Below are 22,217 nucleotides of genomic sequence, written 5' to 3'. Positions count from 1 at the left end.
TGGCTACTAACCTGCAATCTTCCTGTCTCGGCCTCCCCAAAACTGGGATTACAAGCATGTGCCACACCACTCCTGAACTTTCTGCTTTGTTCTGTTTTGGGTATAGGATTTAACCCAGGGGCATTCTACCTCCTAGGCTATAGCTCTAGCCCTATTTTACTTTTTTACTTTGAAACAGGTCTCACTAAATTGTAGAGGGCTTAAGTTGCTGAGGCTGGCCTGTGATCTTCCTGTTTCGGCCTCCCAAGTAGTAGGATTATAGGTGTGCACACCACACCCGGCTTGTAGCCTTAACTTTTGAAGCAGATTATCTATTTGTTTGAAAAACATGTTTTAATGTTTAGTGTTACTGAGGAGGTAGTCTGATGACTGCGGCAAGCATGTTTCCCACTGGAAAATCTTTTAAAGGTCTATTGGATATTGGGGCTGGTGGTGGTTAGGAGGGAGGGCCTGAATCAAAGAATTGTGAAAAGCCGAATTTCCCGACTTTGGAAAGTTAAGGAGAGAAATGTGGGTTAGCACCAAGGGTTGGATCTCTCGTAGCTAAAAGATCAGGGTAAGAGTGTCTGAAGCACAGCCTGGCCCCAAGGGCTCTGGGCAAGCCACTTTTCTCTCTTGCTTGGAAGTTCGGTGTCACCTATGAAAGGGAGGTGAAAAGAGCACCTCTACTTACGGATTTCAGTAACGTCATTACTACGACTGAGGGTGCGCAAAGCCACAAATTAGGAAACGCCCGGCCACGCGACCACGACGACCTTTGCTTGACACCGGGCTGCGGCGGCCGCCTGCTCCCGGCAGCCCTCGCGCGGCCAGCGCGTTCCCGCGCGCCGGGGGCGCCCGCCACGCCCCTTCCCCGGGCGCCGCGCCGCTCACCGGCCGCGGAGCCGAGGGTCGGGAGGGTGGAGGAGCCGGGTCGACGGCGGGGGCCTCGAGGCGCGCTCTTACCTGCTCCGCACCGGCCGCAGCTGCCCCGGTCCCGCTCCCCGACACCAAGACACCGAGCCCGCGGTGGCGGCGGGCCGGGCGGCTGCGCGCGCCTCCCGCGAGGCCCCGCCCCCCGCGCCGCGGCTTAAAGCGGTTGGCTGCCGCCCTGCCCGTCAGAGGCCGCCCGCGCGTGTCTCGCCGCCGGGTGACTGTCCGCTGCGAGAGTGCGCCGAGCTTTCAGGCGAAAGATGCCGGAAAGTAACTTCGCAGAGCGCAGCGGCAGAGGCGAGGGGCAGGTGTCTGGGGCCAGAGTCATCGCCCAGGCCCTGAAAACCCAAGTACGAGGGACCCCAAAGGGGAGGGATGCTCCTACGGTGGCCGGCAGGGACCCGGACGTTGTCCGGGAGACGAGGGGCGGCGGGGGCGAGGTGGGGTCTTGCCAGGTTTTCTTCCAGACCCCGGGAGAAAGGGAAGGGTGCGGTGAGGGGCCAGGCGTTTATCCCCCTGTTCTCCGGCCTCCAGGATGTGGAGTACATGTTTGGCGTTGTAGGGATCCCAGTGACCGAAATTGCTGTCGCGGCCCAGGAGCTGGGCATCAAGTACATCGGCATGAGGAATGAGCAAGCGGTGAGTGTGGCAGCCAGCCAAGTGTGTTACTGGGAATGATCGCTAATAGTGGCCGCTAGACTCTGTTGCAAATACTCAGCATCTACCACTATGCCTGTGCTTAGCACATATATTCAATCATTATTGATTGTTCTATGTGACGAATAAGACAAGTGAGACAGAGAAACTAAAACTTGCCCGAGGTAGTGGCAGAGCCAGGATTTGAATTCAGGTATTCTGGCTCCAAATCCTTGTTCATGGCAGTATGCTGTATTTTGGTCTGCCAAGTCCAAATTGAGGATTGAAAGAGAGAGTTTCTGAGTGAAGTCTGATTTCCCTAATAAGCTAATAAGCCTGTGAGCTCAAGGAAATCAGTGATGTTACTCGTTCACTAATCATTAATTTGTTTTGCCATGCCTGGTGTGGTTTCCACTCGTGATAGGTGCTCAGAGAGTTCCTGGGAAATTAATGAGTAAAGACCAAGTGTTACTGGGCGTGGTGGCGCACGCTTTTAATCCCCTCCTTGCGCAGGTTCGAAGCCAGCCGCACTGGCTTAAGAGACCCTGTTTTCAATTTTAAAAAAGTATAAAAATAGGTCTGGGAGTGTAGCCCGGAGGTAGAAGGGCTTCCAGGAACCCCAGTACCACCAAAAAAAAAAAAAAAAAAAAAAAAAGACCAAGTGTTATGTTACATAATAGGTGTGTGTGTACATGCGGGCACATCATAGGGGGGAGATAAGGTGAAGGATATCACAAACATTAAAGCCATGATTGAAACTCAGGTGTCCCAAATCCTACTCTAGTGCTCTTTCCACCTCAGAATGTTCCCACCTTTCTTAGAGGCATATTCAAAGGGGAAATACACACAATGGAATTCTAGTCAGCTATAAAAAAAAAAAAAAAAAGAACAAAATCATGGCATTCACAGGAAGATGGAAAGACCTGGAGAACATTGTGTTAAGTGAGATCAGCCAAGCACAGAAAGAGAAGGGACATATGCTTTCTCTAATATGCCCAAACTAGGGAGTATTGGGAATACCAGTGAGCCTCCAGATAATGGAGGGGAAACCTCAGCAAAGTGAAATGGAAGGGTAGGAGATGAAGAAGGCTGAGGTTGATTAACTGGAGGAGATACATTCAAATATATGTAAAAGTGTGAATGTAGCATGGATAACCTGGATACTCATTGTTGGGAGGGGGAAAGGCAAGTGGGGGGAGAGGGGACAACAAGCACAGTCTGAATGTATGCCATTTTCAATATGATCCACATAAAAATAAAACATAAATAAAAATCGGGCTGTGTAGCTCAAAAAAAAAAAAAAAACAGGAAGAGAAGCTAGGCATGGTGGCACATGCTAATAATCTCAGCATTTGGGAGGATGAGATAGAAAGAAGAAAGATCATGGTTTGTGGATAGCCTCAGCTACATAGTGAAGCCCTTAGCAACTCAGCAAGACCCTGTTTGAAAATAAAGAATAAAAAGTAGGGCTGTGGGTGTAGTTTGGAGGTAGAATGTCCCTAAGTTCCATCCCCAGTACTGAAAAAAAAAAAAAGGAAGATAAGATCCTTTGTTAACCCATTTTCAGTGCTACCTCTGCCAACCCATCCTCACTCTTCCCTCAGCAGTGCTGGCTTATGAGATCAAGAATCTGCTTAAAAGAAACTACTTTTGTGATGTTGCATAGAGCCAGTCCATCTCATGCTAAATATTGCTGCTTTCCACATTCACTATTGCCCTGTAGTTCAGGCTTTTGCCACCTCTTGCTCAGACAGCTGTCTTAACCTACTTAAGTGGCAGCCTTCTTTTGCCATCAGATGTGAGCTCCTAGAAAACAGAAATTGTAGTTCATTTGATATATCCCCCCATAGAAACCTAGTATGGTTGGGCTTTTGCATGATGTGTTTAGTACATTATTTTTTTGTATTTTGTTTTGGTACTGGGGATTGAACTCTGGGTCATTCTACCTCCAAGTCACACTCCCAGCCCTTTTTTTTTGTTTTGAAACAGAGTCTTGCTGTGTTGCAGAGAATGTCCTAGTTTGAGCACTACTCCTGTCTCAGCCTTCCAAGTATTGGGATTACAGATGTGTACCACCATGCCTGATATACATGATTTGTTAATTGAATGACATTTCTTGTCTACAAAGTTTGCAATACTTTTTAAATTGTAAAACCATCAGGTTTTGAATATGTGTTGCTTCTATCTCTGACTCTGTATGTGTGTGTGTGATGCCAGGGGTTGAACCCAGGATATGGCACATGCTAGGCAAGAGCAGTACTTCTGGGCTATACCTCCAGCCCTATCTTTTTTTTTTTTTTTTTTTTTTTGTGGTACTGGGGCAGAACCCAGGGGCTTTCTACTTCCAGGCTGCACTCCCAGACCTATTTTATATTTTATTTGGAAACAGGATCTCACTAGTTGCTGAGAGCCTCACTAAGTAGCTGAGGCTGACTTCGAACCTGTGCGATCCTCCTGTCTCAGCCTCTCAAGTGCAGAGATTACAAGCATGCGTCACCACGCCCAGCTCAGCCCTATCTTTTATTTTCTTAGTTGGCACAACTTTTATCCTTTTATCTGCATGAGAAGATGAAGATTTTGACCTATTAATGGGACCTATATTTACTCTTTTTCTGGAGGTAGTATGTCTGTTACTACTTTATTTATACAGCAAACATTTATTGAGTATGTACTATATGCTAGATACTGTGATATATAACTTGTAGGAGAGAGAAAATAAAGAAGAAATGAAATATAGTCTTGATCTTCAGGTTGACCACATTTTGGGAAGTTGAGGGTAAGACATGCAGAAAGAACTTCAGTAATGTAATCGCTGCCACAACAGATGTACACATGTAAGGAGCTAGAGTTCAGATAAGTGGCTGGCTCTCTTTGGTGGGATAGGAATGATTGTCTGTAGAGGTAATGTTTGAAAGCATAGTGGACTACGAGAATCAATAGGTAAGCTAAAGGAAGATTGTTGAGAATCTTCTCTTAACTGGAAAAGGAACCTTTTGGGGCTTTTTTTTTATAATAGGCAATGGGAAAAGTTATAAAGCTATAAATGTTTTTCTAAGTAGGTAAAAGACATCATTAGGATTTTCTCTTAGGAAAATTATTTTCATGGTAGTATAAAGTATGAACAGCAGGGGCCAAGGGTGTAGCTCAGAGGGTAGAGTACCTACCTAACATGCAAGAGATCCTGGGTTCAGTTGCCAACACTGCAATACACACACACACACATGCACATACACAAACACAATAGAAGCCAGAGGACAGATTCTAGGTTAAAGTTTATTTCAGTTCCTATAACCTTACTTGAGAGTTCTTTAGCTCACAAGTGCTATATTGGGCACTGGATACAGAGATGAAAATAGTTCCTATTCTTAAGGGACTTATAATGTAATGTACCTGTTGAGAAGGATGCAATTTTATTATAATAAGCACTATTATAATAGTTCCAGAATCTTGTGGAGCCCAGAGGATTATGAAGCTCAGCTTAACACTGCAAGGAGAGCATCCCATAGATGATACCTGAACTGTCTTGAATGATAAGGAAGCATTAACCAGCCAGGAAAGAGAGGACAAGCTCCACGGGAGATGGTTCCTAGGTGTTGGGCTTGCTTATCAGCATGGAACATAGTGCCACAGACTAAGACTGGGAATATAGAGGGAAGAGCCAGAGGAGAGGAGAGAGGTAAGGAGTTGTTTTTTTTTTTTTAATGTATGAGTTCCTTTAGGCTAAAGTCTCCATGGGAGTCACAGGAAGAGTTAGTATATGAACTAAGGCTAGTGACAGATGATTCAAAGGGAGAATGAGAACAAGCCCAGAAGGCATTAAGGAGCATGTTTGTGGTAAAGAAAAAAGTGTAGTTGGGTGTGACTTGTCTTTGATCAGATCCCTGGAGTAATGAAGACATGTAATGATGACTTGACCAGCAAGTAGCTGGTTAGCTGTTACGGAGCACTTCCTGCATGCAAGCACTATGCTGAGTGTTTTACATGTATTAACTGATTTCATCCTTCAAGCAATGTTCTGAATTGTGTTCATCATATAGATGAGGAAGCCAGAGTGCAGAGTAACTTACCAAAATCACATAATAGAATGTAGAGGAACCAGGTGTGGTGGCAAATACCTATAATCTCAGCTACTCAGGAGGCTGAGGCAGGAGGGTCGAAAGTTTGAGGCCAGGCTTGACAACTTGATGAGATTCTGTCTTAAAAATAAAAAAGGGGCTGGGACTATAGCACCCAGTAGTAGAGTAACCCTGGTTTCAGTACCCAGTAAGAAAGAGAAGAGGTGAGGGAGGGGGGAAGAGGGAGAAGGAAGCGAAAGGGAGGGAAGAAAGAGGTAAATCAGAACAGCTTGGCTCTTGAGTGTGCTTGTTAAGTACTACCTACAATAGTCTGCCTGTGAGTTAAGGTAAGTAGGTAGAAAAACAGATTTCTTTTCTTTTCTTTCTTATTTATTTTTTTGTGCTGGGGATCTAACCCAGGGACTTACATAATGCCAGGCAAGTGCTCTAACACTGGGGATACACCCCCAGCTCAAGATACTTTTTATGGTCATAAAACCAGTTACCTTTGAACTTTTGACATCTACCAGAGGCATATACTTTTGTTATGTCATTTTATACTTTGGGTTGTAAAGCAATATTTCTTGCCTTGCTGTAAGTGTGCAGTAATTCTTGGTACCTAAGTAAGTGGTCTTATTGAAGCAGATATTTTACTTTATGTACTTGAATTTATTAGTTGTCATTATTTCCCGGTGTGGATTGGCCTTATGTGGAAAAGGGGGAAAAGGTAGTACCAGCACAGAATAGCAATACAGAAAAAGAGCAGAGCCTTTGCACAGCTTTTTTGGAGCATAATGACAGTACTGTCAGTTAAGATTATGATTCACAAACAAAAAAAAGTTTGTTACATTTATGTCCTTAATATGGATTTATTTAAATTCAGTGTACTACTTTTAAAGCTGAATGAGGGTAGGAAATACCCAATTTATTGTTATATAACAATAAATTATATTATATAATATGTAAATTATATAATATATAAATATATATATATAAAGAAATAATACTGGAAAAAAGTAATGTTCTAGACTAAGAATAAGAATTTGAGAGGCATACTCAGCATTTTTTCAGGGTATCTTGTATTTAACTTAATTTAGTATTTGCTCTTTCCTCTTAATTATGAACTGAAGTACAGCTAAAAAATAAAAACTATCCAGGCATGGCAGCACACACATATAATTCCAGTATTTAGGAGGCTGAGACAGTAGAATTGGAGGTTTGAGACCAATCTCAGCAATTTAATGAGATCCTCAGCAACCTAGTGAGACCCTGTTTCAGAATGAAAAATAACACTGGGCATGGTGGCTCATGCTTGTAATGCCAGTACTTGGGAGGCTGAGTTAGGAGGATCATAGATTAGTGGCCAGGCTGAGCAACTTAGTGAGACCCTGTTTCAAAATAAAAATAAATAAAATAAGGCTACAGTTGTATCTCAGAGGTAGAATGCCCCTGGGTTCAATCCCTAGTACCAAATTAAATAAATAAATAAATAAATAAATAAATAAATAAATAAATACACACAGAGGAGGGGGAGGAGAAGAATATAGCCAAGGATATAGCTCAAAAGTGGAATGCATCTGGTTTCTATTTCTAATCACTGGAAAGTGTTCTATTTCTTCCTTTACCATTTAAATTCTAGTCTTTTAATAATAAATTATTCAGGCTGGGCATGGTGGTTCACGCTTGTAATCCCAGTACTTGGGAGGCTGAGACAGGAAGATTGCTCAGGTTCAAAGCCAGCCTCAGCTACTTAGTGAGGCTCTCAGCAACTTAGTGAGACCCTGTTTCCAAATAAAATAGAAAATAGGTTTGGGAGTGTAGCCTGAAGGTAGAAAAGCTCTGGGTACCATCCCCAGCACCACACACACACACACACACACACACACACACACACACACACACTTCTTGTACTAGGAGAATCCCTATATGTTTGATTAAAGTCTCAGTGTTCTTTCTTTGTAGGCTTGTTATGCTGCTTCTGCAATTGGATATTTGACTGGCAGGTAGGCTAAAGTCTTCTTTATTTCAATTACATTAATATTTTGGGGCAGAACTATTTTATCTTCAGCCAGAAGATGATTTGATTTGAAAAGATTATAGAAGATAATATTACTAAAGAAATAAATTTAGAACTGTAAGGGTCAGATCAAAAGGACAGTACCAGCAAAGTGCTTTGGTGTGTTCCTGGTGGGCAGTAGTGAGTTGGTGATTCATACCTCTCTTGGGTGTCATGACTGCACTTTCACTTGTTCAGGTTTTTAGTGTGTATCCACATGGCCTAACTACTTACACCTCTTTTATTATTAGAAAGTAACACTTTTTTAAAAATCCCATTTTAAAAAACTCGAAAAATCTAGAAAAGTATAAGGAAGAAAACTAAACTCAACTGTAATCCCATAGCTATTAAGAATTTGCCATATTTTCTTTCTTTTTTTCTATATACATGTGTATTTATTTATTTATTTATTTATTTATTTATGGTACTGGGGATTGAACACAGGGACATTCTACCTCTGAGCTACATCCCAAGCCCTACTTTTTATTTATTTTGAAACAGGGTCTCACTAAGTTGTGGAGGGTTTAAATAGCTGAGACTGGCCATGAACCTGCCATTCTCGTACCTCTGTCTCCCAAGTACTGGGATTTACAAGCATGTGCCACCAAGCCCAGCTTATACACATGTATTTTTAAAGCAGAATTTGGACTCCCACTATAATTTTTATCATTCTTGTTTTTCACTTATGTTAGCTTTAATAATTTTTTGTTCTAAAAAACAAAATCAGTAATTAAATTGCCAAGAGATATAAACAAATAGGTCTCTTTGTCTAGATTTCACCATCATCTTTCCTGTTTGATAAGAACTTTCTGAATTTCTTTTTTTTTTTTTTTTTTTTTTTTTTTTTGGTGGTACTGGGGTTCCTGGAAACACTTCTACCTGTGGGCTACACTCCCAGACGTATTTTTTATATTTTTATTTGGAAACAGGGTCTCTTAAGTCAGCGCGGCTGACTTCAAACCTGTGTGATCCTGCTGTCTCCGCATCCCAAGCACAGGGATTACAAGCGTGTGCCACCACGCTGGGCTAGAACTTTCTGAATTTGAGTGTGAGAAAATAGGCCAAAAAAACTTTTCCATTTTTTGTTACTTTACATATTAATAAATATTTAAATATTTTTGTTTAGCCTGGAAAACATTTATTTATTGATCTCTAATTGAAAAAATGTTGAAATGATCATTAAGGAATAGTCAAAAGTTTATACTTAAAAATTTTTATATGAGCCGGGCGTGGTGGCGCACGCTTGTAATCCCCGCGCTTGGGAGGCTGAGACAGGAGGATCGCGCAGGTTCGAAGCCAGCCGCGCGTGCTGGCTTAGGAGACCCTGTTTCCAAATAAAAATGTAAAAATAGGTCTGGAAGTGTAGCCCAGAAGTAGAAGGGCTTCCAGGAACCCCAGTACCACCAAAAAAAAAAAAAAAAAAAAAAAAGCCGGGCGTGGTGGCGCACGCTTGTAATCCCCGCGCTTGGGAGGCAGAAACAGGAGGATCGCGCAGGTTCGAAGCCAGCCCCGCGCGCTGGCTTAGGAGACCCTGTTTCCAAATAAAAATGTAAAAATAGGTCTGGGAGTGTAGCCCGGAGGTAGAAGGGCTTCCAGGAACCCCAGTACCACCAAAAAAAAAAAAAAAAAAAAATTTATATGAATGAACTTCTGGAATTGCACTGTTCAGAATAATAGCAACTAGACATGTGGCTTTTTACATTTAAATTAATTAAAATTAGTGTAGAAACTGTTCATTTATAATTCTTCATTGATAGTGGCCACATTTCAGGTGCTCAGTAACCATCTGTGGGGAGCAGCCTCCATACCAAACTGTACAGGGAGAGAACCTTTCTACTACTTCAGAAAGTTCTGTTGTATAGTACTATTCTAAAAGTTTCATTTTGGGATAATTAATATATTTAAAAATCTGTCTTAAAGATCTTTAAGAAATTATAAATGTTAAGTGCCAAACTGAATTATATAGAGATAACCTTTTTCATGAGTGCTTTAGACTTAGAAAGTCTTATCTAGATGAACATTCAAATTTAATGAAAAAGATTTTAGACAGAACATTGCATTTAGACTTATATTTCTCAGAGAGCAGTTGACATTCTATTTATTTGTTAAGAAATAAAATTATAGCCGGGCGTGGTGGCGCACACTTGTAATCCCCGCGCTTGGGAGGCAGAGACAGGAGGATTGCGCAGGTTCGAAGCCAGCCACGCTGGCTTGAGAGACCCTGTTTCCAAAAATAAAAAATAGGTCCGGGAGTGTAGCCCGGAGGTAGAAGGGCTTCCAGGAACCCCAGTACCACCAAAAAAAAAAAAAAAAAAAAAGAAAAGAAAATTATTTTTTATACAAAATATGCTCAACTGTCCAAAATTTGCTTCTGTATGCAGTCAACTTGTTTTAGCCCAAATATGACAGGAACAAAACATGAAGTTCGTGAAATATACTGTGAAGATGATAAGTATCTTACTTCGTATAAGAAGACTGACAAAATTTTCCTCTTACTTTTTATTAAAAATACTCTAATAATTGTTTTACCAATTATAGTAAAGACCTGTGTATGTCCTTCCTTTGAAATCTAAGACAGTTGCCATGCTTCACCCTAAAGTGATATGAATTGGTTGACACGAACCAAAAATGCTTAGTTTAAAAATGAGATTGCTGAACCAGGTATGGTGGCAAACGCCTGTAATCCAGCTGCCCAGGTGGGAAATTTAGCTAGACTCAGTCTCAAAATACAGTGTTAAAAAAGAGCTGGATATGTACTAAAGTGATAGAGTGCATGTTTAGTTTGCATATGTCCCTGGGTTCCATCCCTAGTACTTTAAAAAAATGAAAAAAGAAAGATTGCTGGGGCTAATTCTACTTATTCAGTTTTAATTTGGTCTGTTTTTAATACTATAAATTGTTTGCTTCTAGGCCCGGAGTATGCCTTGTTGTTTCCGGCCCAGGTCTCATCCATGCCTTGGGTGGTATGGCAAATACAAACATGAACTGTTGGTAATCAAAGAATCATTACTGAAAATATCCTTTCAAAACGTCTCTGTGTAATCTTACTGAGTAGAACTAATATGGGGTGGGAAGACTTGGGGGATAAAACTCTCCAATACATAGAAATAAAGCAGAAAGGTGATTAACAGGGAATTGGATAGAGGATGGGGAGGGAGACTGAGGGGATGGCAGTTAAAGGGGACATTTTATTACCTAGGATAAATAACCCTACAGGTGTAATGTGTAACATGAAGACAATAGTTAATAACATTGTATCATTTATTGGAAATTGCTAAGAGAGTAGATTTTAGGTAATTTTTCCACACACATAAAAAGTAGTGTAAGATGATGAGTATGTTAACATGCTTGGCTGTAACAGTCATTTTTCAAGGTAGATGAGTATCGGCACATTATGTTGACCAGGTATAGCAGCATGCTTATCTGTAATCCCAGTACTTGGGAGGCTGAGACAGGATGATTGCAGGTTCAAGACAATTTAATGAGACTCTCAGCAACCTAATGACCCTGTTTCAAAACAAAACAAAAGAAAAAAAAGCGCTGGGGTAGTTTAGAGGTAGAATGACTCTAGGTTCAATCTCTAATAGCACAAAAAATAAAATAAAAGTCTGGAAGTATAGTTGGAGGTAAAAATACCCCTGGTTTATATCTCTAGTACCAAAAAAAAAAGACAAAAAAATTATCATGTTTTAACACACACAGTAAAAAAGTGTTAGGAGAAAAATAAATATTTAATCCTTTACTTAAGCACTGTTATCATTTTAGAGTTTTCTCCTCTATGTGTATGTATATTTGTGTGTGTGTGTATGTGTGTGTGTGTTTAGGGGGGGGACAGGATATGTATATAGTTCTATTTTTTATTTATTTATTTTGGTACTGGGAATTGAACACAGGGACATTCTTCTGAACTACAGCCCCAGCTCTTTTTATTTTCTATTTTCAGTCAGTATCTCACTAAGTTGCCAAGGGTCTCACTAAGTTGTTGGGGGCTGTCCCCAAACCTGCAGTCCCCCTGTCTCAGCCGCCCAAGTCCTGGGATTACAGGCATGCAGCCGCCCAAGTCCTGGGATTACAGGCATGCATGCAACAACATATCCAGCTAGGTCTGCTTACTTAAGTGAAGAATTTGTTTTGTCTTTTTTTTTTTTTTTTGAACTCAGAGAGCCACAGCTGCAAAGCAGACGGTTTGCCACTGAGCTACATACTGGCCCCATGTGAAGAATTATTTTTTTAAAGACACCCCCCCCCAGCCCAGTATTTAAAAATGTGCCAAACAATTGAAATTCTTATATTTTTTACTTTGTTTGTAAGCTGCTGCTTATATTTTTTAGTTTGTTAGACTTATTGTCTGACCTTGCCCCTAAACCCATCTCTGATCTTTACCAACTTTACAAATAAAGTCAGATTGAAGGGGATTATGTTCTAATCAATTAATAATATACTTAATTTTTTGTGAAAAGGGCATTTTTTATTATTAATATTTTATTATTATATATATATTTTTTACTCCATGGTTCTTACCTTTTACAGTCTTTCTCACCTACTTGAGGATGTAGCACCTTGAGGTTTACGCTGTGGGTTATTTCTTTTCATCGTAAGGGAGGGACACTTTTTTTTTTTTTTTTTTTGGTGGTACTGGGGTTCCTGGAAGCCCTTCTACCTCCAGGCTACACTCCCAGACCTATTTTTACATTTTTATTTGGAAACAGGGTCTCCTAAGCCAGCGTGCGCAGCTGGCTTCGAACCTGTGCAATCCTCCTGTCTCTGCCTCCCAAGCGCGGGGATTACAAGTGTGCGCCACCACGTCCGGCAAAAAGTGTTTTATTGCTAAGGAATGCCAATCATTTTGTCATTTCCAAATAGATTTACTTAGGAAAGTGTAAAATTTATCTTTGCCCCATCCCAAGTATACTAATAAGGTATAAAAATTAATTTTATATCACTACACCTGGAAGTCTAGCACCAGTATCCAGAAAAGATGAGGCAGGGTAAGGAAAAACATTTACTATAAACATATTTTTCTGAAACTGAGGAAAGGTTCTGTCACATCAGATTGCACCCTAAGTATTTTTTATCTATTTTGTTTCATCATCCTAAATATGTAGAACACTTATAAAAACTTAAACATGGAATACCTTATGAATATCATTATATAATGAGTATAATGTATTCATATATAAGCCATAGATTATCATTTTAAGCCTATTTTAATGTACCTATGTCAATCTCACTGAAATATTTGCAGAACTGAAAACTTGGGACTTAAAGGGTTAATCTCTAGATGTGTTGTTGTTGTCTTTGTTGATTTGAGGGGTTTGTGTGTGTGGGTGTGTTACTAGGGATGGAATCCAGGGGCATTCTACCTCTGAGCTATACCCCCAGCCCTATTTTATTCTTTTATTTTGACAGGGGGTCTCACTAAGTTGCAAAGGCTGGTAGCAATCCTGTGATCCTCCTGTATCTGCTTCCCAAGTACTGGGATTACAAGCATGTGTCACCTCACCTGGCTAATCTATAGCTTTTAAGAGAGAATGTAATGTGTTCCCTCTTTCTGTCTCTCTTTTTTTAACATTAATTGGTTTGTTTGTTATGTATTAGATATTCTGCAGAGTGTATACAATCTCATTGTAATTATCTTTTAATTTTTTTTATTGGTGCATTGTAGGCATACAGTTTTGTAATTATCTTGTGTGTGTGTGTGTGTGTGTGTGTGTGTGTGTGTGTGTGTGTTACTAGGAATGGAACCCAGGGGTTTTCTACCTTTGGGCTACGCTCCCAGACATATATTATACTTGGAAACAAGGTCTCACTAAGTTTCTGAGAGCCTCACTAAGTAGCTGAGGTTGGCTTCAAACTTGTACGATCCTCCTGTCTCAGCCTCCCAAGTGCTGGGATTACAAGCATGTGCCACCATGCCCAGCTGTAATTATTTTTTTTTTAAATTTCTATTCTAGGCCCTTGATTGTGATTGGTGGTTCCCCTGAAAGAAGTCAAGAAACAATGGGAGCCTTCCAGGAGTTTCCTCAGGTATTCAGCACTAATATTTTAGTAACATAGATACATATCAGTAAGAGTGACAGACAAGGTATAAAAAGTCCTGTCTGCAAAACAGAGGGTTTAGATAAGAATGAATTAGAGGTGCCTGAGCTAATTAAAGGTAATTTTCTTGAATACTACAATCTCAGGTTACATATTTTAAAAAGGGCTTAGTTCCTGCTTAAAAGTAGGCATTAAAAAAAATACCATAACTGACAGGAGTTTAAACTCCGCAAATAAGTTCTTTATAGAGTCAAGAAGATGTGGGAATAAAAATGACTTTGAACTATACCTCCCAGACTTTAGGAAAATAAAAAGTTGACAGGAAAACTTCTACTCAGAATGATTATCAGAAGACTCTGGACAAGTTTATTTCTATTTCAGTAGGAGGAAGGGAAGTATTTTCATAAGTGAAAGAATTTGTTAATAAAATATTACAGTTTAAATAATAGCTGTAGAAAGCAAATAAGTGAGAGTGAGTGATTGATACAACATAAATATATTTGAACGTTTACAGGACATAGTAAAGTTCAAACTATTAAGCAAAGTAAATCATGAATTAATTTTAAGAATTTCAAAATATAAGTGTGTGTGTGTGTGTGTGTGTGTGTGTGTGTGTGTGTGTGTGTGTGGTGTGCTATGCTGGAGATCAAAGCCAGGTCCTCACACCTGCTATGCAAGTGGCGTACCATAAGCTAAAATAAAATATTAGACTGATATATGTTAATACAAAAGTTATATTTGTATATACTTGAAAGGGATTTGACGTTTTGCTTCTTAATGGTGGGCAATAAGTTATTTTAAAGTGCTGATATATCTGACAAATAGGAGGTAAGTTAGTTAAAAAGAAATTTAAAGTTACTCTATAAGCTGTATCAAAAGCTGGGTGTGGTGGTTCACGCTTATAATCTCAGTACTTCGGAGGCTAAGACAGGAAGATCACAGGTTTGAGGCCAGTCTCAGCAACTTAGTGAGGTCTGCTCTAACTTCATGAGACCCTGTTCCAAATGAATAAATAAAATAGGGCTGAGGATGTGACTCAGAGATAGAATGCCCCTGAGTTCCGTCCCCAGTACTCCCCACACACAAGCTATATCAATTACAAAAAAAAAAAAAAAAAAGAAAGGATAATGTCTAAGTTCTTTTTTCTGAGAAAGAAAATAAGAGCAGATTTTTAGGTTAAATTTAAAAGTTAAAAGGAAGGCTCACTGATTTAAAATTCAAGTATTGAAAAAAATAAAATTCAAATATTGGTTTCTTGCAAAAGCCTTTATTTTATTTTATATTTTCAGTACTGGGGATGGAAGCCAGGGACATTCTACCTCTGAGCTACACCCCCAGCCCTATTTTTTAGTCTTTGTTTTTAAACAGGGTCTCACTGAGTTGCAAAGGGCCTTATTAAGTAGCAGAGGCTGTCCACGAACCAAGATCCTCCAGTCTCAGCCTCCCAAATGCTGGGATTACAAGCGTGTGCCACCATGCCCGGATGTGTAAAAGTCTTTAAAACTAAAGGACATGAACATAAACAAATAGAAAGGGGATAATCTTAATTCTGTTATGCCTATGGGATTGAGGCCTCCATAGATTTGATACCATAAAATATCAAGAGAAATACTCTCTACATATGCTTCAAGGTACATTAATAGAAATTACCAATACTGAACTCATATGTTCCAAACAGCATAGCAAGAGACATTTAAAAGGAAACTGAGAGGAATGTAAGAATAGATCAGATATAACATAAAGTTGTATATTCCTTTGGGTTTGAGGGTCTGCTCATTGAAATTTCTGTAGACATTGGCTTTCCTTTCCATTTAGACTCTCACCAGCAGTTAATGAGAGTACCTGTTTTCTTGTGTTGTGGTAGATGGTGGGTATTATCAAACATTTTCATTTTTGCCAATTTGAAAAACAAATAGTGTCTTATTTTGATTTGTTTTCTGAATCATACTGAGGCAGGAATTTGATCATGACTTAAATAGGCTTTAAGAGACAGTCTTAAAATGCATTTTCTCCATCTTGCCTTCTGATTTTTCTTCATAGGAGTAATATAATTCTGAGTTGAATTGTTAATGATTTTCATTTTCTATATAGGTAGAAGCTTGTAGATTATATAGCAAGTTCTCTGCCCGGCCAAGCAGCATAGAAACTATTCCCTCTGTTATTGAAAAGGTACAGTATTTTATAACATACTCTCCTGGGGATTAAACTTAGTGATTCACACTTGCTAAGTACATGCTCTACTACTGAGTTACACCTCCAATGCTTTTATTTTATTCCCTATTTATTTATTGTACCAGAGATTGAATCCAGGGCTGTTCTACCTCTGAGCTATATCCCAGACCTTTTTTTTTTTTAATTTTTGAAACAAGATCTTACTAAATTGCTGAAGCTGGTCTCAAACCTGTGATTTTCCTGTCCCAGCCTCCCAAGTACTGGAATTATAATGGCAGCCACTGCACCTGGCTGCTATTCTTAATGGAATGAGTGATAAGAGTATACTGTAAGGATAACATTGTTAAAAAGCTGTTTACAGTTAACATTCAGTGTTAGTACAGTTCATTATAGAAACAGAGGTAAAATAAGTTATTTTTAGAGAAAGATTCTCCTGTGCTTTAGTTTTTTTAAATTATTTTTTGTTATACAAAATTAAAGATATAATAAGCTCCTGAGTACTCCTTCTTATGCTTTTGTAAAGATTGTTTTGAAAACTGTTATACATAATATTAGCATTACAAGTTTTACACACTTGGAAACTTTTTGACAAAAGCATGGCAATTATGAATAAGATTAATCTTTCTACCTGTTCTTTAAAGTTTGCAACATCTCTTCTCATCACCATTTCATGGTGAGCATAAATACAAACTTCTTGGTCTACTTACTATATGAAACAAAATATCTTATCACTCTTTGGAAAGATACAGAATTTTAGTGGAAAATGTGGATCAATGGAGGAAAATGAAAAGAATAAATTTGAGTTTTATTTTCAAAAAACAGAAAACTGGGACTAATGTCTAAAAGACATTAGCACATTATAAATTAATTTTTAGCTCTTCAGCATTTGTATGTGAAATTACACTTGAAATCTATTAAAAGTATGAGTTATAGAAATGATTTGACACATATTACATTATAGTTTCAAAAAACTGCCAGATCTGTAATCCCAGCATTCGGGAGGCTGAGACCAGAGGATCACAGTTCATCGACAGCCTCAGCTACTTAGTGAGGCTCTCTGCAACTCAGTGAGACCCGGTTTCAAAACAAAGAATAAAAAATAGGGAAGGGGCTGTAGCTTGGAGGTCGAATGGTCCTGGGTTCCATCCCCAGACCCGCAAAAAAAAAAAAACAACCCTGCCAGATCACTAATGTTAGGAAGCAAGTGAAAGTATACAATATAATGTAAGGTATTGGTAGGTGAATCTAGTGAATAATTTCCAGCATGAAAGTGTAATAGAACAATAATTTTAAATCCCTAAGTGAATACTTTCTCATCTCTCACCTTTTTTGGGGGGAGGTGGTGGTCTGGGGTTGAAACCCAGGGGCATTCGACTTCCGAGCTACACTGCTTGCCCTTTTTTTAAATTCTTTATTTTGAAACAGGGTCTCACTAAGTTATGGAGGGCCTAAGTAGCTGAGGCTGACTGTGAACTGTGTTCCTCCGGTCTCAGTCTCCTGAATGCTGGGATTGTAAGTATGTGCCACCATGCCTGGCCTATCTCTTCCCTTTAAAAAAAAAAATCCTTAAAATTATATAGACTTGCCGGGAATGGTGGTACATGCTTGTAATCCCCGCACTTGGGAGGCAGAGACAGGAGAATCGCACAGGTTCGAAGCCAGCCTTGCTGGCTTAAGAGACTCTGTTTCCAAATTAAATATATATATATACACACACACACACACACACATATACATACATATACATACATATATACATATATACACATACACACACACATATATATACATATATACATATATATACACATATACACATATACACATATACACATATACACATATACATATATATATATATATATATATATATATATATATATATATATACACATACATACACATACATACATACTAGGTCTGGGAGTGTAGCCCGGAGGTAAAAGGATTTCCAGGAACCCCAGTTCCACCAAAAACAAATATAGACATATATATGTGTACACAGACTTAGCCAGGTATGGTGGCATATACCTGAAATCCCAGTACTTTGGAAGCTGAGACAGGAGAATCACAGGTTTGAGGACAGCCTCAGGAATTTAGTGAGGCCCTCTGCAACTTAGTGAGACTTTGTTTTTAAATAAAAAATAAGATAGGGAGGCAAAGCCCAGAGGTTGAATGCCAGAGGTTGAATGCCCCTGGGTTTCATCCCCAGTACTACAAAAAATAAATTTTTATAAGTACACACACACACACACACACACATATATATGCATATATATAATAGATTTAATGGAATATATTTCAACTTTAATTATAGTTTTTTTTTACTCAACTAATGTCAAGAAAAATTAAAATAGTACTCATTTCATAGTTTTAAATTTTTCAAGTGGAATATAATAATGACAGGTTTTTAATGTCTTCTCTTCTTTTGTGTTAACATAGGCAGTAAGAAGCAGTACCTATGGTCGTCCGGGTGCTTGTTATGTTGACATACCTGCAGATTTTGTGACCCTCCAGGTGAATGTGGATTCTATAAAGTGAGTAATAGTTCTTTGAAATTCTTTCTTTTTGTATTTCATATTGTTTACCTTTTGAAAAAAAACTTTACCTAACCACTTGTAAATTAATCCCCATTTCTATTACCTTTTTTTGTGGTACTGGAGATAGAACCCAGGGGCATTCTACCTCCAAGCTACACCCCCAGCCCTATTTTTTTATTCTTTATTTTGAAACAGGGTCTCGCTGAGTTGCAGAGGGCCTCATTAAGTAGCGAGGCTGTCTGCGAAACGCGATCCTCCTGTCTCAGCCTCCCGAATGCTGGGATTACAAGCATGCATTACTATGCCTGGCTCTATTAACTCTTGATGATTTAGTTATTAAATTTCATCATAGCCAAAAAGCTTAATGCTCTTAAGATTATATTATCTAGTAACTATTTTGGAATTTAAGTACTAAATCATATACTTGGAACTTCTGGAAATCCTCATTTGAAATTATTTCCCTGGAAATCACAAATATTATTTCTACTAAAGCAGTATGGGCTGTTGACAATCTTCCTAGTGTAAGCCAAAAGATGAGGTGATTATTGAGAAATTATTAGTACTCAGCATAAGAAATATTTGTCCAGCTGTCTCTGTAATTTAAAAGTATTCTGATATAGATGTTTCTATGATCTCTCATGTCTTTTATTTCTTAAATAAACACTGAGTGAAAAGATGTACAGAAATCCCTTTTCTCTAGCGTTACAGTCATCTGGTAAAGGTGATACCTGGGTTAATGCAGTGTCCTGGGAACCATTTAGTGCACTTTCTGCTGTTGTGGACCATTGGCCCATTGGTGGTATTTCCTTGATCTAAAAGGATGAAATGCTTTTATTTATAAAAACATTGTAAAAGAAATCCAGTCAATAGTAGAAAGAAATTCTTTCACCTAAGGATTGACATTTTTAACACTAAGTACTTTTTATTTCTTTTTTATACATACTTTGCATATTGAATCCATACTACTTAGGTAGTTCCATATTCTACCTTATTTATTTAACAATATCATAACTTTTTATTGTTTTAAAATTAATTCTGGTGCTGGGGATGTAACTCCATTTTAGAGTACTTGCATAGTGTGCATGTGGTCCTAGATTTGATCCCCAGCACTGCCAAAGAACAAGTCCTATTCGTAATGTTTGTGGACTTTGCTATTGTAGAAATAGTTCTCTGGTGACTGCAGCTGGTGGATCCCCATTGTACACTCAGTATAATAGGGGTGATTACTATTTGGGAGTCAGACAAAAATATATCTATTCTGTGTAATACATGATGAACATGATGGCCAAAATAATAATGAGGGAGGTTGAGCCCTAGGTAAGTTTTAACTAATTCTCTTTTAAGCCCTCTTGATTTTATAATGGTTGAATGTCTTTTTAAAATTATATATTCAAATATGTACAAATTTTGTACAGTATGATTTTTATTTATTAGAATAAATGAAATATCACAATAAGGACTTGGCGTTCAGAAATACTTAACTGTGACAATTTTTTTAAGTTCTCTTACTAATATGCATTGAATATTGTAATACTGACTTCATGAGAAGAAATAGGGAATAGTGAGGTGGTTAAAACATATGCTTGAAGAGAGAATGAGTGGTTCAGCAGACTCTGCCATCTTGGGACAATAGACAAATTACATGCTTTGTCTAAATCTTTTTCTCTCAGTGGTAAAATTGAGATAATGGTAAGATTAACCTTGTTGTTTTGATAATTAAATGAGAATAAATGGCTAGTTTTCCATATTTTTTTTACTATTACAACTAGTACACATGCTACTACTGTTAATACTACAGTACAAAAGCATTGACCCAAATCTCTTGTCAATGAATTACCCATTTGAGAGGACTTCCAGGAAATTGGCGACCGAGAAAAGCGGAGCTTAAGAGCCCCGCTAACAACCAATCTCCATTACCACAAAATCAGTGCCTTTTATAGCCAGAAAACACCATCACCAGAGAAATAAAAAAATCACCAGGCTCCAGAGAGAAAGCGGACTGAGAACAGAGCTCAGAGCCACAGAGGAGATACAACGGCCTCACGCCTGAGGATGCGGCAGCAGCGCCATACTGCTGGGGGCAGCGGCGACTTCACCGGACGGCTACAGCAAGCCGAGGTGAGCCGCTGTGAAACAGCCAGGCAGGATTTTTAAGGGCAGGGAACATCTAAAGCTCCCAGTGGCTGAGCTCAGCACACGCTGCAGGGACTCAGAGTGGAACTCAAAACCAAGAAGAAATAAGCCAGCCATATTGCCACCGGCGGCAGCAGCAGCGAATTCACCGAGTCCAGTACAGCTACATCTGCGAACTCAAGAATAGTGAGTCAAATTGCGGGCCACAGAAGAGAAATCCCAGTACTGTACTCCCTGGGACTTGACCCAGTGGGGAAGTGGCAGTGGCAGAGATATCACACCATAGGAGAACGTGCAACCTGGCACCCCCCACAGTCTAAAGCAGCCTCTATTGACTCTCTGGGTCGGAGACTCTGTGATACAACCCAGTAAAGGAGTAGTGGGGTCTGAGATACTACTGACTCGAGATCCAGAACACCTTAAGTGAAGTCATAGTGACCCAAGGGAAGAACCCAGAGAAGGTACAAACTTCCGAAATCATGAGAAAGAGGAATAACACTGGAGCAATGAATGCCCACAACCCCACAACATCAGAACCCAATAAAACAGAAAATCAGAGATTTCTAGAAGATCAAATCAGGAAAATAACTGTAGAAATAATAGAGGTGCTTCGAAAAGAATTCAGAGAGAGCCAAAAAGAGATAAAGGATGCAATTAGTGAAGTAAAGGCCTCAATTCAAAGCACAAACAACCGATTAGACCACATGGAGAACAGAATCTCGCTCTTAGAAGATGATCATTCCAAAAATGAACACATAGTTTCTAATCTAGAAAAAATATCCGACAGCAGGAATCTGATATTGAAGAAATATGGGCCCATTTTAAGAGAGCTAACCTAAGAATAATTGGAATAGAGGAGGGAAAAGAAAGTGAAACCACAGGGATCAACAATCTCTTCAAGGAAGTAATAGCAGAAAATTTTCCAAACATAGAGCAAGAGGTTGATACACAGGTCCAGGAAACTTACAGAACTCCCTTTAGACAGGATTGGAGAAGAGGATCTCCATGCCACATAATTGTCAAAATGACCAATGTGGAAGCCAATCAGAGAATCTTAAAGGCAACAAAAACAAAGGGCCAAGTGACATTCAGAGGCAAACCAATTAGAATCACTCCAGACTTCCCAAACCAAGTCATGAGAGCCCAAAGGGCTTGGAGTAACATATTCCAAACTCTGAAAGAAAACAACTTCCAGCCAAAAATTTCCTACCCAGCAAAACTTTCTATCAAATTAGATGAAGAAATAAGAAGCTTCCATGACAAACAGAAACTGAAGGAATTTATGTCTTCAAAACCAGCGCTAGAGAAAATACTCAAAGAGATTAACTACAAAGAAGAAATAGGTAACACACACCAGAACCAGAGAAACAAGAGTTTCCATCCAACAGACAACTAAGACTGGTTATCTGTGGAGATTCATTATTTATGTTAGTCTTTTACCTATCTCTAAATTGTATTGTTTGCCTTTATTGTTGTTAATTTTTAGAATTTCTAGTTAGAATATTAATATACCTTCAGATATAGCATTTGGAAATATTTTATCCCATTCTATCAGTAACTTTTAACTCTGTTTACATTGTCTTTGGATATACAATATTTTTTTATTTTTTAGGGAGTTTGTATACTCTTCTGTTGCCTGTGCCATTGAAATCATATCCAAGAAATCACTGCCAA

At 39.0% G+C, this 22,217-nt stretch overlaps 1 protein-coding gene across 4 annotated transcripts in view; it reads left to right on the top strand.

Annotated features, from left to right (window-relative positions):
• Positions 1-1,172: 1,172 nt before the first annotated feature.
• Positions 1,173-22,217, top strand: part of HACL1 (2-hydroxyacyl-CoA lyase 1) — a gene marked incomplete at its 5' end in the record, with an annotated part of 47,232 nt that continues 26,187 nt past the window's right edge. The window contains 7 exons of one of the 4 annotated variants that reach the window (XM_080714959.1): positions 1,173-1,262; positions 1,447-1,551; positions 7,566-7,606; positions 10,570-10,650; positions 13,614-13,686; positions 15,790-15,867; positions 18,313-18,407. In XM_080714959.1, the coding sequence (XP_080571085.1) occupies positions 1,173-1,262; positions 1,447-1,551; positions 7,566-7,606; positions 10,570-10,650; positions 13,614-13,686; positions 15,790-15,867; positions 18,313-18,407 (563 nt within the window). The remainder of the gene's footprint in view (positions 1,263-1,446; positions 1,552-7,565; positions 7,607-10,569; positions 10,651-13,613; positions 13,687-15,789; positions 15,868-18,312; positions 18,408-22,217) is intronic. The other 3 variants (XM_080714960.1, XM_080714961.1, XM_080714962.1) reach the window with 3 other exon arrangements.

This window comes from Muscardinus avellanarius (genome assembly GCF_963383645.1).
Source record: "Muscardinus avellanarius genome assembly, chromosome: 18".
Lineage (NCBI taxonomy): Eukaryota > Metazoa > Chordata > Mammalia > Rodentia > Gliridae > Muscardinus > Muscardinus avellanarius.
The sequence above is the reverse complement of the archived record's forward strand: the minus strand, read 5'-3'. Positions and strand labels throughout refer to the sequence as shown.